This window comes from Globicephala melas, chromosome 6 (genome assembly GCF_963455315.2).
Source record: "Globicephala melas chromosome 6, mGloMel1.2, whole genome shotgun sequence".
Lineage (NCBI taxonomy): Eukaryota > Metazoa > Chordata > Mammalia > Artiodactyla > Delphinidae > Globicephala > Globicephala melas.
Genome location: NC_083319.1, coordinates 34366911 through 34379428, shown reverse-complemented (window position 1 = coordinate 34379428; position 12518 = coordinate 34366911). Strand labels below are relative to the sequence as shown.

Sequence of the window (12518 nt, the reverse complement as noted above, 5' to 3'; positions counted from 1 at the left end):
CTGTCACTGTTTGCAGATGACATGATACTATACATAGAGAATCCTAAAAATGCCACCAGAAAACTACTAGAGCTAATCAATGAATTTGGTAAAGTTGCAGGATACAAAATTAGGTAAAGATGCAGGATACAAAATTAATGCACAGAAATCTTTGCATTCCTATACACTAATGATGAAAAATCTGAAAGAGAAATTAAGGAAACACTCACATTTACCATTGCAACAAAAAGAATAAAATACCTAGGAATAAACCTACCTAGGGAGACAAAAGACATGTATGCAGAAAATTATAAGACACTGATGAAAGAAGTTAAAGATGATAACAACAGATGGAGAGATATACCATGTTCTTGGATTGGAAGAATCAATGTTGTGAAAATGACTATACTACCCAAAGCAATCTACAGATACAATGCAATCCCTATCAAATTACCAATGGCAGGCTTCCCTGGTGGCGTAGTGGTTGAGAGTCCGCCTGCTGATGCAGGGGACAGGGGTTCATGCCCCAGTCTCGGAGGATCCCACGTGCCGCGGAGCGGCTGGGCCCATGAGCCATGGCCACTGAGCCTGCGCATCCGGAGCCTGTGCTCTGCAATGGGAGAGGCCACAACAGTGAGAGGCCCGCGTACCACAAAAAAAAAAAAAAAAAAAAAAAAATTACCAATGGCATTTTTTACGGAATTGGAACAAATCATCTTAAACTTGTATGGAGACACAAAAAACCCTGAATAGCCAAAGCAGACTTGAGGGGAAAAAACGGAGCTGAAGGAATCAGACTCCCTAACTTCAGACTATACTACAAAGCTACAGTAATCAAGACAATATGGTACTGGCACAAAAACAGAAACACAGATCAATGGAACAAGATAGAAAGCCCAGAGATAAACCCACACACCTATGGTCAACTAATCTATAACAAAGGAGGCAAAGATATATAATGGAGAAAAGAGAGTCTCTTCAATAAGTGGTGCTGGGAAAACTGGACAGCTACATGTAAAAGAATGAAATTAGAACATTCCCTAACACCATACACAAAAATAAACTCAAAATGGATTCCAGACCTATATGTAAGACCGGACACTATAAAACTCTTAGAGGAAAACATAGGAAGAACACTCTTTGAGATAAATCACAGCAAGATCTTTTTTGATCCATCTCCTAGAGTAATGGAAATAAAAACAAAAATAAACAAATGGGGCCTAATGAAACTTCAAAGCTTTTGCACAGCAAAGGAAACCATAAACAAGACCAAAAGACAACCCTCAGAAAATATTTGCAAACGAATCAACGGACAAAGGATTAATCTCCAAAATATATAAACAGCTCATGCAGCTCAATATTAAATAAACAAACCCAATCCATAAATGGGCAGAAGACCTAAATAGACATTTCTCCAAAGAAGACATACAGATGGCCAAGACGCACATGAAAAGCTGCTCAACATCACTAATTATTAGAGAAATGCAAATCAAAACTACAATGAGGTATCATCTCACACCAGTTAGAATGGGCATCATCAGAAAATCTACAAACAACAAATGCTGGAGAGGGCATGGAGAAAAGGGAACCCTCTTGCACTGTTGGTGGGAATGTAAATTGATAGAGCCACTATGGAGAACAGCATGGAGGTTCCTTAAAAAACTAAAAATAGAACTACCATACAACCCAGCAATCCCACTACTGGGCATATACTCTGAGAAAACCATAATTCAAAGAGACACATGCATCCCAATGTTCACTGCAGCACTATTTACAATAGCCAGGTCATGGAAGCAACCTAAATGCTCATCGACAGACGAATGGATAAAGAAGTTGTAGTACATATATACAATGGAATATTACTCAGCCATAAAAAGGAACAAAATTGAGTCATTTGTTGAGACGTGGATGGATCTAGAGACTGTCATACAGAGTGAAGTAAGTCAGAAAGAGAAAAACAAATATCGTATATTAACGCATGTATGTGGAACCTAGAAAAATGGTACAGATGAACCGGTCTGCAGGGCAGAAGTTGAGATACAGATGTAGAGAACAAACGTATGGACACCAAGGGGGGAAAACCGCGGTGGGGTGGGGATAATGGTGTGATGAACTGGGCGATTGGGACTGACATGTATACACGGATGTGTATAAAATTGATGACTAATAAGAACCTGCAGTATAAAAAAACAAACAAACAAAAAAAACAACTAATACTAAACTTTCTTTGCGTTATTTGTATGGAAGTATGTTAATATAAATGTTTCAGACATTACATGAAATTTCTAAAAATCTTATATGTTCTGGTATAATGTTATAAGTCATAATTCTAGTTATTACTTTAAAATGTATATCTCAGAAATAACTAAAAAAAAAGAAAGAAAAGAAAGAGCTCTTAAGCTGCACCAATTGTAAGTAACTTAAGACATTAAAAAAAAAAAAAGTCCTAGGAAGCAGAAAAGCACAGAGAAGCAACCAGCCTCTTCTCCATAGGCATCTAGCTTTTTACCAAAGGAGAGGTTCCATTGCTCCCTCAGTCAAGAGTTGCAGAAGCTCCACCCCAACCCCCCTTTCTGAGATCTCCCTTTGCAGTGTCCTAATCCACGGGGCCCCTCTCCAGTATGTATGGAGACATCCAAACTTTTATAAACCTAGTGAAGCCCATTTCCTTTCCTTTTCAAGCCCTTTCATCATTGTGACTGTCTGAAATTCTGCCAAGTACAGAAATTAGTGTCTGACTCTAAAAAAAAAAAGTGATAGAAAATATTAATTACTCTCCCTGTTTTCTTCTACCCATAGAGGTCAACCACATAAAGTCTTAAAAGTAGGCTCCTTGTGCAAAGGCACCTGCCCAAGGGGGCAAACAGGTGTCAAAATGCAGCCCATGACCACTTTTTAAGCCATGAGCCCTGGCCCAGGCTAAGTCAGCCCAGAGAAAGAGGGTCTTTTTCTACTTTCTCTCCCAAAGATGACACTGTGGAAGAGGTAATCAAGGATGTGACCACCGGTTAACCTGTGAGCTGGACCTGGGCAATCAGAGGCTCCTCACTCTCTCTTCTTCTCTCCTTGGGATGTACGTTCTGCCCCATGTTCCCACAGTGGGAGCTGTTTCAAGGACACAGCCTTGAGAGCATATGGTGTTGTTGAGAGCGTATGGTGTTGTTGAGACCATGTGGACTGAATATGGAACTGAACCCAGTGAAAGCTTCTACATATACTTTAAGATTTGGCGAGCGGGTGCGGAGATCTACTCAACTCACAGCCACCCAAGACAAGCCTTGTAAGAAAGTTCCCTTGCTTATTAAAACTGCCACCTACCAATCTGGAGTGCTCTGACTCTTTCTTGAGCCTCTCCCTGCCTTCCCTGTATGGGGCCAGCTTGCGAATAAGAGACACCTTTACTAACCTGCACAAATTCGTTACCAGAGTGCTAACTGCAAGCAGCAGCCCTACCGTCAATAACAGTATATGACACATGCCACATACATACCTCAGTCAAGCACAAAGGCACTACAGTAGGTTCTCAATTAATGTTTGTTGCATGACCTGTTGAATGAACAGGGCTTTATAAGCCCGTGGTGGATTCAGGAATCTACAGAAAAACAGTTACAGTGAATCTTCATATCCATAGAATCATAAGGACTTTACAGGTCACTGAATTCAAGGCATTCCCTCCTGATACAGGGTTTTTCTACAATATCCTGCTCAAGTGGTCTCTCAATCTCTGAACCCCTCCAATGCTTTGCTATTCAGAGGCAGCACTCCACGTGGTTTGGCTCACATGATGTATGTGCCAACACCCTATTTAGTGCAAAGTACAAGTTCATTATACTGGGTTGGAATCTCCCTCGCCGTTAACTGTTATCCACTGTTCCAATTCTCCCCTCCAGAGCAAATCGCAGTAAGTATAATCTGTCGTCCACAGAGGAATACTTCTTGCATTTGCAGGCAGCTGCAGTGTTTCTAAGTTAAACGTATCCAGTTTTGACAACTGTTCCTCACATGCCAATTTCAATATTTCCATTTTGACCACCCTGTTTTGGACATATACACTTGTCAATAGCCCTCATAAAATATGGCACCCAACATATACAGTGGAATATTACTCAGTCATAAAAAGAAACGAAACTGAGTTATTTGTAGTGAGGTATATGGATCTAGAGTCTGTGATACAGAGTGAAGTAAGTCAGAAGGAGAAAAACAAATACCATATGCTAACACGTATATATGGAATCTAAAAAAAAAAAAAAGGTTCTGAAGAACCTAAGGACTGGACAGGAATAGAGACGCAGACGTAGAGAATGGACTTGAGAACACGGGGAGGGAGATGGGTAAGCTGGGACGAAGTGAGAGAGTGGCATGGACATGTATACACTACCAAATGTAAAATAGATAGCTAGTGGGAAGCAGCCCATAGCACAGGGAGATCAGCTCAGTGCTTTGTGACCACCTAGAGGGGTGGGATAGGGAGGGTGGGAGGGAGATGCAAGAGGGAGGAGATATGGGGATATATGCATATATATAGCTGATTCACTTTGTTATAAAGCAGAAACTAACACACCATTGTAAAACAATTATACTCCAATAAAGATATTAAAAAAAAAAAAAAGGCACCCAAACTGAAAATAAGTATTTTAATCCTTCAGGTGTCAGCTTCTGAAAACAACAGTTTAGACACACACAGAAGAGAACAGGATTATTACCTACCTTGATGAATACACAACACTTCTAATGCTACAACCAAAACTGGAATAGCTTTTTTAAGCTGTTATATTCCACTACTGGCTTCAAACTTATGATCAAGTAAAACTATCTTTTTCAAAGAGTGTGAAAGTACCCTCATCCAGAGGATGGATGGATATAGATATATGTGATTTACCAAAACTTTAACCTTACATAATATTTTATTATTCTTTTTATGCCAGACCTATCTTGTACTTTACAGACCACTTTTTTTCCTCTAAACATAAAGAAAAGACCTAAAGTTTATCTCTTGCATTCAAGTCCCTCATTTCAGCCTATCAAGATACTTCTAAGTATTTATTCTATCAGCCTGCCTATTATAAAACAGAGAGCATCAACCCTAAGTACACAAACGACATGTTAAATGAATCACTGCCAAATCTGTTTCATTTTTAATCTACTAGCAAAACTGCCAAATTTTATCACTCTTATAAAGCCAACCTGCTCAGTGACTAGACTAAATGTGGCATTTTCTAGCATCACTTTGCAAAGAATTATGCATGTTACTCAAAATGACCAACCTAGGTATCTATTTTCTGAAAACACACTTTACCTGGTTGATGAACAACTTTTCCAGTTGTATGTTCTTCTTCCTCCTCCTCTTCCAGAATGAAGCCTCCTCTTGTGTCAATTATCTTCGGGGCTGCTTTTACATTAGCCATACCTACAAAAAGTAAGAGTGGTCAACAAATGAACTAGGTAAGCCCTTATGTTCCCTTGTGCATAAACAGGAACTTTTAAAAATTTAATATATATCAAACAAGACAAGGATGTCCACTATACCACTTCTATTCAACATTATAATGAAGGTCCCAGCCACTGTACTACGGCAAGAAAACAAGACAGGCATAAAGGCTGGAAAGAAAACAGTATTCACAGATGATGTGATTATGTATACAGAATATCCAAAAGAATCTACAATTAGAATTAAGAAATAATACCTAGGAACAGGTGTGTAAAACCTCTACACTGAAAACACCACTAAGAGAAATCTAAGTCAATTCTCCCCAGATTTACCTAAAGATTCAATGTGATTCCATTCAAAACCCCAGCAGTGGCGGGGGGGGGGGGGGGGGGGGCGGGGGGAGGGACGCACGTACGTGTGTGTGCGCGCGCGCACAGGCACACTCACGAGCGGGAGGAGCAATGGGCGCTGACAAGCTGATCTAATATTTATATGTAAATACAAAGAACACACAATAGCCAAGATAATCCTGAACAAAACTGGAGGATTTACACTACCAGGTTTAAAGATTTACTACAAAGCTTCAGTAATTATGACAGTATAGTACTAAATCAAAGGGGCCAATTTATTGATAGTAAAAGAGAGAGTCCTGAAATAGACCTACACATATTTGGTCACTTAACTTACAGCAAAGGCTCCAAGACAATTCAGTGAGAAAAAGATAATATTTTCAATAAATGATGCTAGGATTTATGACAAAGGTACTACAAAACAGTGAGGAAAAGATGGTTATTTCAATAAATGAACTTTGACTCTACCTCATACAATATACACAAAACAATTTTTAAATGGATCATAGTCTTGAATGTAAAGGGTAAAAGGTAAAACAATAAAGCTTCTAGAAGAGAACATTGGAGAATAACTCAATGAACTTGAGGTATCCAGAAACTTCTTCAACATGACACAAACGTATTAACCGTAAGAGAAAAACTGCAAATTGAACTTGATTAAAACTAAGAACCTGGGCTTCCCTGGTGGCGCAGTGGTTGAGAGTCCGCCTGCCGATGCAGGGGACAAGGGTTCGTGCCCCGGTCCGGGAAGATCCCACATGCCGCGGGGCGGCTGGGCCCGTGAGCCATGGCCGCTGAGCCTGCGCGTCCGGAGCCTGTGCTCCGCAACGGGAGAGGCCACAACAGTGAGAGGCCCGCGTACCGCAAAAAAAAAACAAAAACTAAGAACCTCTATTCATCAAAAGACACCATTATGAGAGTAAAAAGACAAGATACAAATCGGGAGAAGCTATTTGCAATATGTATATCTGACAAAAGACTTATCCAGAATACGTAATGAAATCCTATAAACCAGTGAAAGACAAATAGCCCAACTTAAAAAAAGGGAAAAGACCTGAAGAGAAACTTCACAAGTGAAGATATGCAAACAGCTAGTAACCACATGAAAAAGGTCTCATCATCATAAGTAATTAGGAAAATACAAATTAAAACCATACTGAAATATCACCATTCCCACCAGAATACTCAAAATGAAGAAGACTGATAATACCAGGTGATGAGGGTGTGGAGCACCTGGGACTATCACTCACGGCTGGTAAGATTTTAAATTCATATAATCATTGTTCGGCAATGCCTGCTACAGTTAAAATACACATCTCCCCTATAACCCAGAATTCCATCTCTAGGCATGTACACAATAGAAATGAGTGCATATGTCTACCATAAGACATATCAAAAATGCTCACAAATGTTTTCCTCGTAACAGCCCCAAACTGGAAACAACCCAAATTTCCATCGAAAGGAAAATGGAAAAACTACGGTATAACAACCTAAAAGAGTACTACAGAACATATAAATGAACAAACTACCAACACATGCAACAACACGGATGAATCTCTCAGGTATTATGTTGAGCAAAAGAAGCCAGTTACCGTATGATTCCATTTATATGATGTTCAAAAACAGACAGTACTAATCAAATGGTCGGAATGATAGTTACTTCTGAGGGTGAATGGTTGACTAAGAACTGCCATTAGGGAAACTTCTAAGGTTCTGGAAGTGTCTGTACAGTATATTGATTGCTGCGGTATTGACATGAGTATTCACATAGGTCAAATTCAGATAAGTGCATTTTACATTAATGTATGAATGTTATAACTAATTTTTAAAGACAAATTTAGTAGGTATTATCTTGCTTAAGTCTAAACTCCCCTTCTCTGGCCTCAATTTATTAAATAAAGGAATTAGAGTATAAGCCTGTTTATACAGTTAACAGCAATTCTCATATTCTACTACATTGTCTGTCCATCTCTCTACATCCCTTCATTAGACTGAGTGCTTTTATCTCCGTAATTCTGAAAAATAGTTAAGCATTCCACGAATATTTACTGACTGGATAGAAATCAATGAATGTATCAGAATATGATTTTGATTTCATGAATAGTGTAGCAAATGATTAGAATGATCATTCATGAGTGCAGTAAGAATTAAGAAGGGAAGCTGGAGTAATCAAGACCATAATCTGAGCAGGATCCTGAACAATGGTAAATCATGCCAAAAACAAAGCCCAATTTCTCTCTACTGCTATGCCTTGTTTGTTCCCCAGGCCCTTAGCACTACTCTTAGCAACACATTCCACGCAAGTTCTTCTCAGTTTTTTCATGGCATGTCATAGCACACATAGAAAATGAAAACTGTACAGTACACTGAAATAAAAGTACTACAAAGATTAAAAATCTCAGCACCTACCCAACTCTTGAAGCACTGCAGGTTGTATACAATGCTGTAACACAGTTCAGTTCTTTGGCAAATACCTAAGAAATCTAACAAAATATTCATGCTACCTTGCTTTCCATTATCAGACATTTAGTTTAATACCACTTTATGCTCTATTTCACACCCGTGTTCCACGGTCTTTTAGTACAGATCTAGAAACCTTTATGGAATAATGAATATGAATTAATCAATGCAGATGGACAACTTTTTGTCCTGACCCTAGAATGCTTCAAGTTGGGAAAGGAATAAAAGAAAACCACTATAAAGCAGAAAGGATGAGACCGGAACCATTAAAACTGGTTGCAATTTGCAGATTCAGTGTCAGTATGAATATCAAGACACGCAGCTCGCTCTTTTCACTCATCCTTACTTCTGGCTGATGAAAAAGGGTAGTGGATGACACAGCTCTGACCGTGCTCAACTGCTCACACAGTATGAATATAGGCTTAGGAACACCTGTGCTTCACATTATAGAGGTGGTCCTGAAGAACCACGTGTCAACCAAACTGTATTTCCCTGAGGAAAATTATTAGTTGACCCCACTGGAGAATTACATGATACACACATACATGATAGGCAAAGAGACAAATAAGCCGCCAAGGGCTGCCCTAAGAAAAGGGAAAGATGAAATCCAAACAAGAATAACAGCCTTTCTTCCTATGGGTGAGAGAGATGCCTAGTATAGCAGAGGCAGCTGGAGAGCAAGGAAAGGCCCCGAACCCAGGGTCAGATGACCCGAGTTCTAGTCCTGATTAGCCTTTGCACTTACTGGGATGCACCTGAGCAAACCCCCTTTCCTTTTCTGATCCTGTTACCACCTCAGTAAAACAAGGATACCAAACCCTGTCCTAATTATTTTCTCACAGGTTAGCTGTGAGAATCAAATCAGCCAATTTGAAAAACGTGAAGCACAACAGGTGCCATTCTGTTAGCCCCACGAAGGCAGCAGCTAACGTCTGTTTGCTCCCAGCACGGAGCAAGCACTGTGCCGGTTACGGAATATGCACTCAATCACCCTGTGTTAAACGGATGACTGAGGGAAGCTGGTGCAGGACCACTAGTTAAATGTGTTACAAGGTCTAAAAGCTTTACACACAAACCACCCCTGGGACCGGTGGAAGCTGCAGGAAGAGAGCAGAAAGGGAGAGCTGAGGCACTGGCTGGCATTTCCTGACGGCGAGGGCGGCTGCATTCCCAAGCTAAGGACCGCCCAGGAGCAGGGAGGAAAGGCCAGGGCTGGGAGTCAGGAGTCGCCCTGTGGTCTCGGACAGCCCACTGTGACAAGGCCCGCTGAGCGGATCCCACCCCCACCCCCCGCACCTGGGACTGCGGGAGGGTCTGCGCGGAAACGCTAAGGGAGTGCACGCCACACCCAAGACGCTGCCCCCGGTCCGCAAAGAAAGAGAAGGGGCAAACGCCGCCCGGGCCCAAACCTCCGGTAGCCGCAGCCGCTGTCGCCGGGTAAGGCCGGGCCGCCAGCCGGGCCTGGCGCAGCATCAGCGCCCGCTGCCGCTTCCGCTCGATGCTCGCCCGCACCGCGGCAGACAGCTCCGCCGGCTGTTCTGAAACCGCCGGCTCAGACGAAGCTCCCCCGGCGGCCGCCATCTCCGTGCTCCCCCAAGGACTGTAGCTCTAGCCCCGCGCATGCGCATTGGCTACCCGAAGCGTGCCCACGCCCCGCCGGCGCCGGCACCGCCTCCACGCCTGCTCCACGGCTCAGCCTCCGACAAGGAGAGCGCCTGCGCAATTTGAGAAGCACGTGGGAAAGGGAGGGGCGGCGGGCGGAGTCTGCGCACGCGTCGCCGCGGGGAATATTGGCCAGCTTGTAACCCAGGGGGAGGGCCTTGGCAGAGATCGGTGATGGTCCTCTTTAAAATAATAGTTTCGCTTGGTGGTTCAGAATATGGACTTTGGAGTCAGACTTGGGTTAAATCCTATCTCTAACACTTGCCATCTGCGTGACTTCAGCAAGTTATTTAACCTGAGTTCAGTTTCTTCAGTAGTAAAATGAGGATAATTACGGAACCACTTCCATGGTTGTTGGGAAGATTGGATGTAGCCTTTCAGCACAATGCCTGGCACATAAAAAGCTTTCAAAAATTATGGCAGGACTTCCCTTGCAGTCCAGAGGTTAAGACTCGGTGCTTCCAATGCAGGGGGCGCGAGTTCCAAACCTGGTTGGGGAACTAAGATCCCGCATGCCAGCAGCACAGCCAAAAAATGTAAAATGAAATAATAAAATAAAATGGCAGCTAGTAGTAATAGTAGTGCCAATCAAGAGAGATCAATAGATGATTGGTCTGACTACTTACAACACCTGGCCTAGATTCGAAATGAGAGCGCCTGGGTTTAAACTCTCACTTGCTGTGACATCAGGCAAATGCAGCACCAGGTTCCAAAGGCTGGTATGCTTGAGCTTGGCTGTCTTCTTTTCCTTGGAATATTTCTTCAGTGTGGATGAGCTGCCACCAGGTAGACAGTGGGTTAGGATTTGGGCCAAATCCTGACTTCCTAAACATGTGGCAAATGAAGCAAAAGAAACACTGCATAATTTTCTAAAAATGTATGTTTTTTCTTTTTTTTTTTAACTCTTCTGTTTTTTTCTTTATTACAAATAAAACCTAACTGAAGCCAGAAAACATTAAGTTCTAATTACTACATATACCATTTGGGACTAGTTTTTAGAGCAAGCTGGCACACTGAGGTTTCCCACTAATATTCAATGATAAAAGTTTGAGAAGCACAAACTAGTGGTTCTAATCTATCAAATATATGTATATTTAAACTGGAGGACCTTATATAAAGCAGAGAAATGCTGAGCTCTTCTGGTTGAACTGGAGACAGAGACCTCAAGCCATCCCTACTCCCTTTCTCCTCAGATTCTTCTTGCTCCCCATCCATTGATCTCGTCCAGGTGATAAAATCTCAAATTCTATATGACACCTAAAGCACGAGCAAGAAAAGAAAAAATTAGAGAAATTTAACTTCATCAAAATTGAAAACTTTTGTTCATCAAAGGACACTATCAAGAAAATGAAAAGACAACTCACAGAATGGGTGAAAATATTTGGAAATCATAAACAGGTTTCCATGTTCCCTATCCAAAAGTAGAGCATTCCTAAGAAACCTTTTCTAAGCCAAAATGGCATAAAGCAAAGAAGCAATTACCTTAGGACACATCTTGCTAACGAATGCACATGCACAAAATAAATCGAGATAAAGCACAGATGCTCACAGACACAGTTCAAAGCTATGGCAGCTGGATGCTAAGATGCTGAAGGTAGTTCCCCGGGAAGGAGCTTGGTGGTGTCATTCTCTCAAAGCGCGCTGCCTCTATACTGCCTCATGCAAAACAAACTCGAACACTATTTTTGCTTTTCCCCTTTTTTCCTGAAAGCGGAAATCTTCTTCACATTTCTTTCTGTTAGCGAAAACAGGTACCAATGAAGGTCTTTCATAAAAGCAAATTGAGATAAAGCAAACTTGAAAAGCGAGGGATACCTGTATCTGAAAAGGGAACTCTTACAACTAAATAACAAAAAGGCAAATAACAGTTTTTAAATGAGCTAAAGACTTAAATAGATATTTTTCTAAAGGAGATATACAAGTGGCCAAACAAGTACATGAAAAGAATTCATCATTAGTGAAATGCAAATGAAAAGCATCAGATCAAAAGTGAAGTGCGATACCATTTCACACCCATTACTATGACTAGAATTAAAAGGGAAAAAAAACAGAAAATAACAAGTGTTGGCAAGGACGTGGAGAAATTGGAATCCTCATACATTGCTAGTGGGAATGTAAAACAATGCTGCCCATGGCAAACAGTTTGGCTATTCTCCAAAAAGTTAAACATATAGAATTACCATATAAGTCAGCAATTTCACTCCTAGGTAGAACTCAAGTCCTCAAAGGTTGAAAACAGGTGTTCAAACAAAAACTTGCATACAAATGTTCATAGCAGCACTATTCACAATAACCAAAAGACTGGAACTACCCAAATGTCCATCAAATGATGAATGGATAAACAAAATGTGGCGTATCCAAACAAGGAATATAATTCAGCCATAAAAAGGAAGTACTGACACATGCTCCAACATGGATGAACCTTGAAAACATTATAGGGACTTCCCTGGTGGCACAGTGCTTAAGAATCCACCTGCAAATGCAGGGGATACGGGTTTGATCCCTGGTCCTGGAAGATCCCACATGCCGCAGAGCAACTAAGCCCGTGCGCCACAACTACTGAGCCTGCGCATTAGAGCCCGTGTGTCACAACTACAGAAGCCCCCGCACCTACAGCCTGTGCTCCTCAACAAAAGAAG

At 41.5% G+C, this 12518-nt stretch overlaps 1 protein-coding gene across 3 annotated transcripts in view; it reads right to left on the bottom strand.

Annotated features, from left to right (window-relative positions):
- The window catches only part of XPA (XPA, DNA damage recognition and repair factor), a 60096-nt gene extending 50253 nt beyond the window's left edge, over positions 1 to 9843 (bottom strand). For all 3 annotated transcript variants that reach the window (XR_009564274.2, XR_004033711.2, XM_030829800.2), the window contains exons 1-2: positions 9627 to 9843; positions 5276 to 5386 (exon numbers count right to left, since the gene is read on the bottom strand). Coding sequence is in view for 1 of the 3 variants with exons in the window: in XM_030829800.2 (XP_030685660.1) it covers positions 5276 to 5386; positions 9627 to 9798 (283 nt within the window). In the remaining 2 variants the exon portion in view is untranslated. The remainder of the gene's footprint in view (positions 1 to 5275; positions 5387 to 9626) is intronic.
- Positions 9844 to 12518: the final 2675 nt, after the last annotated feature.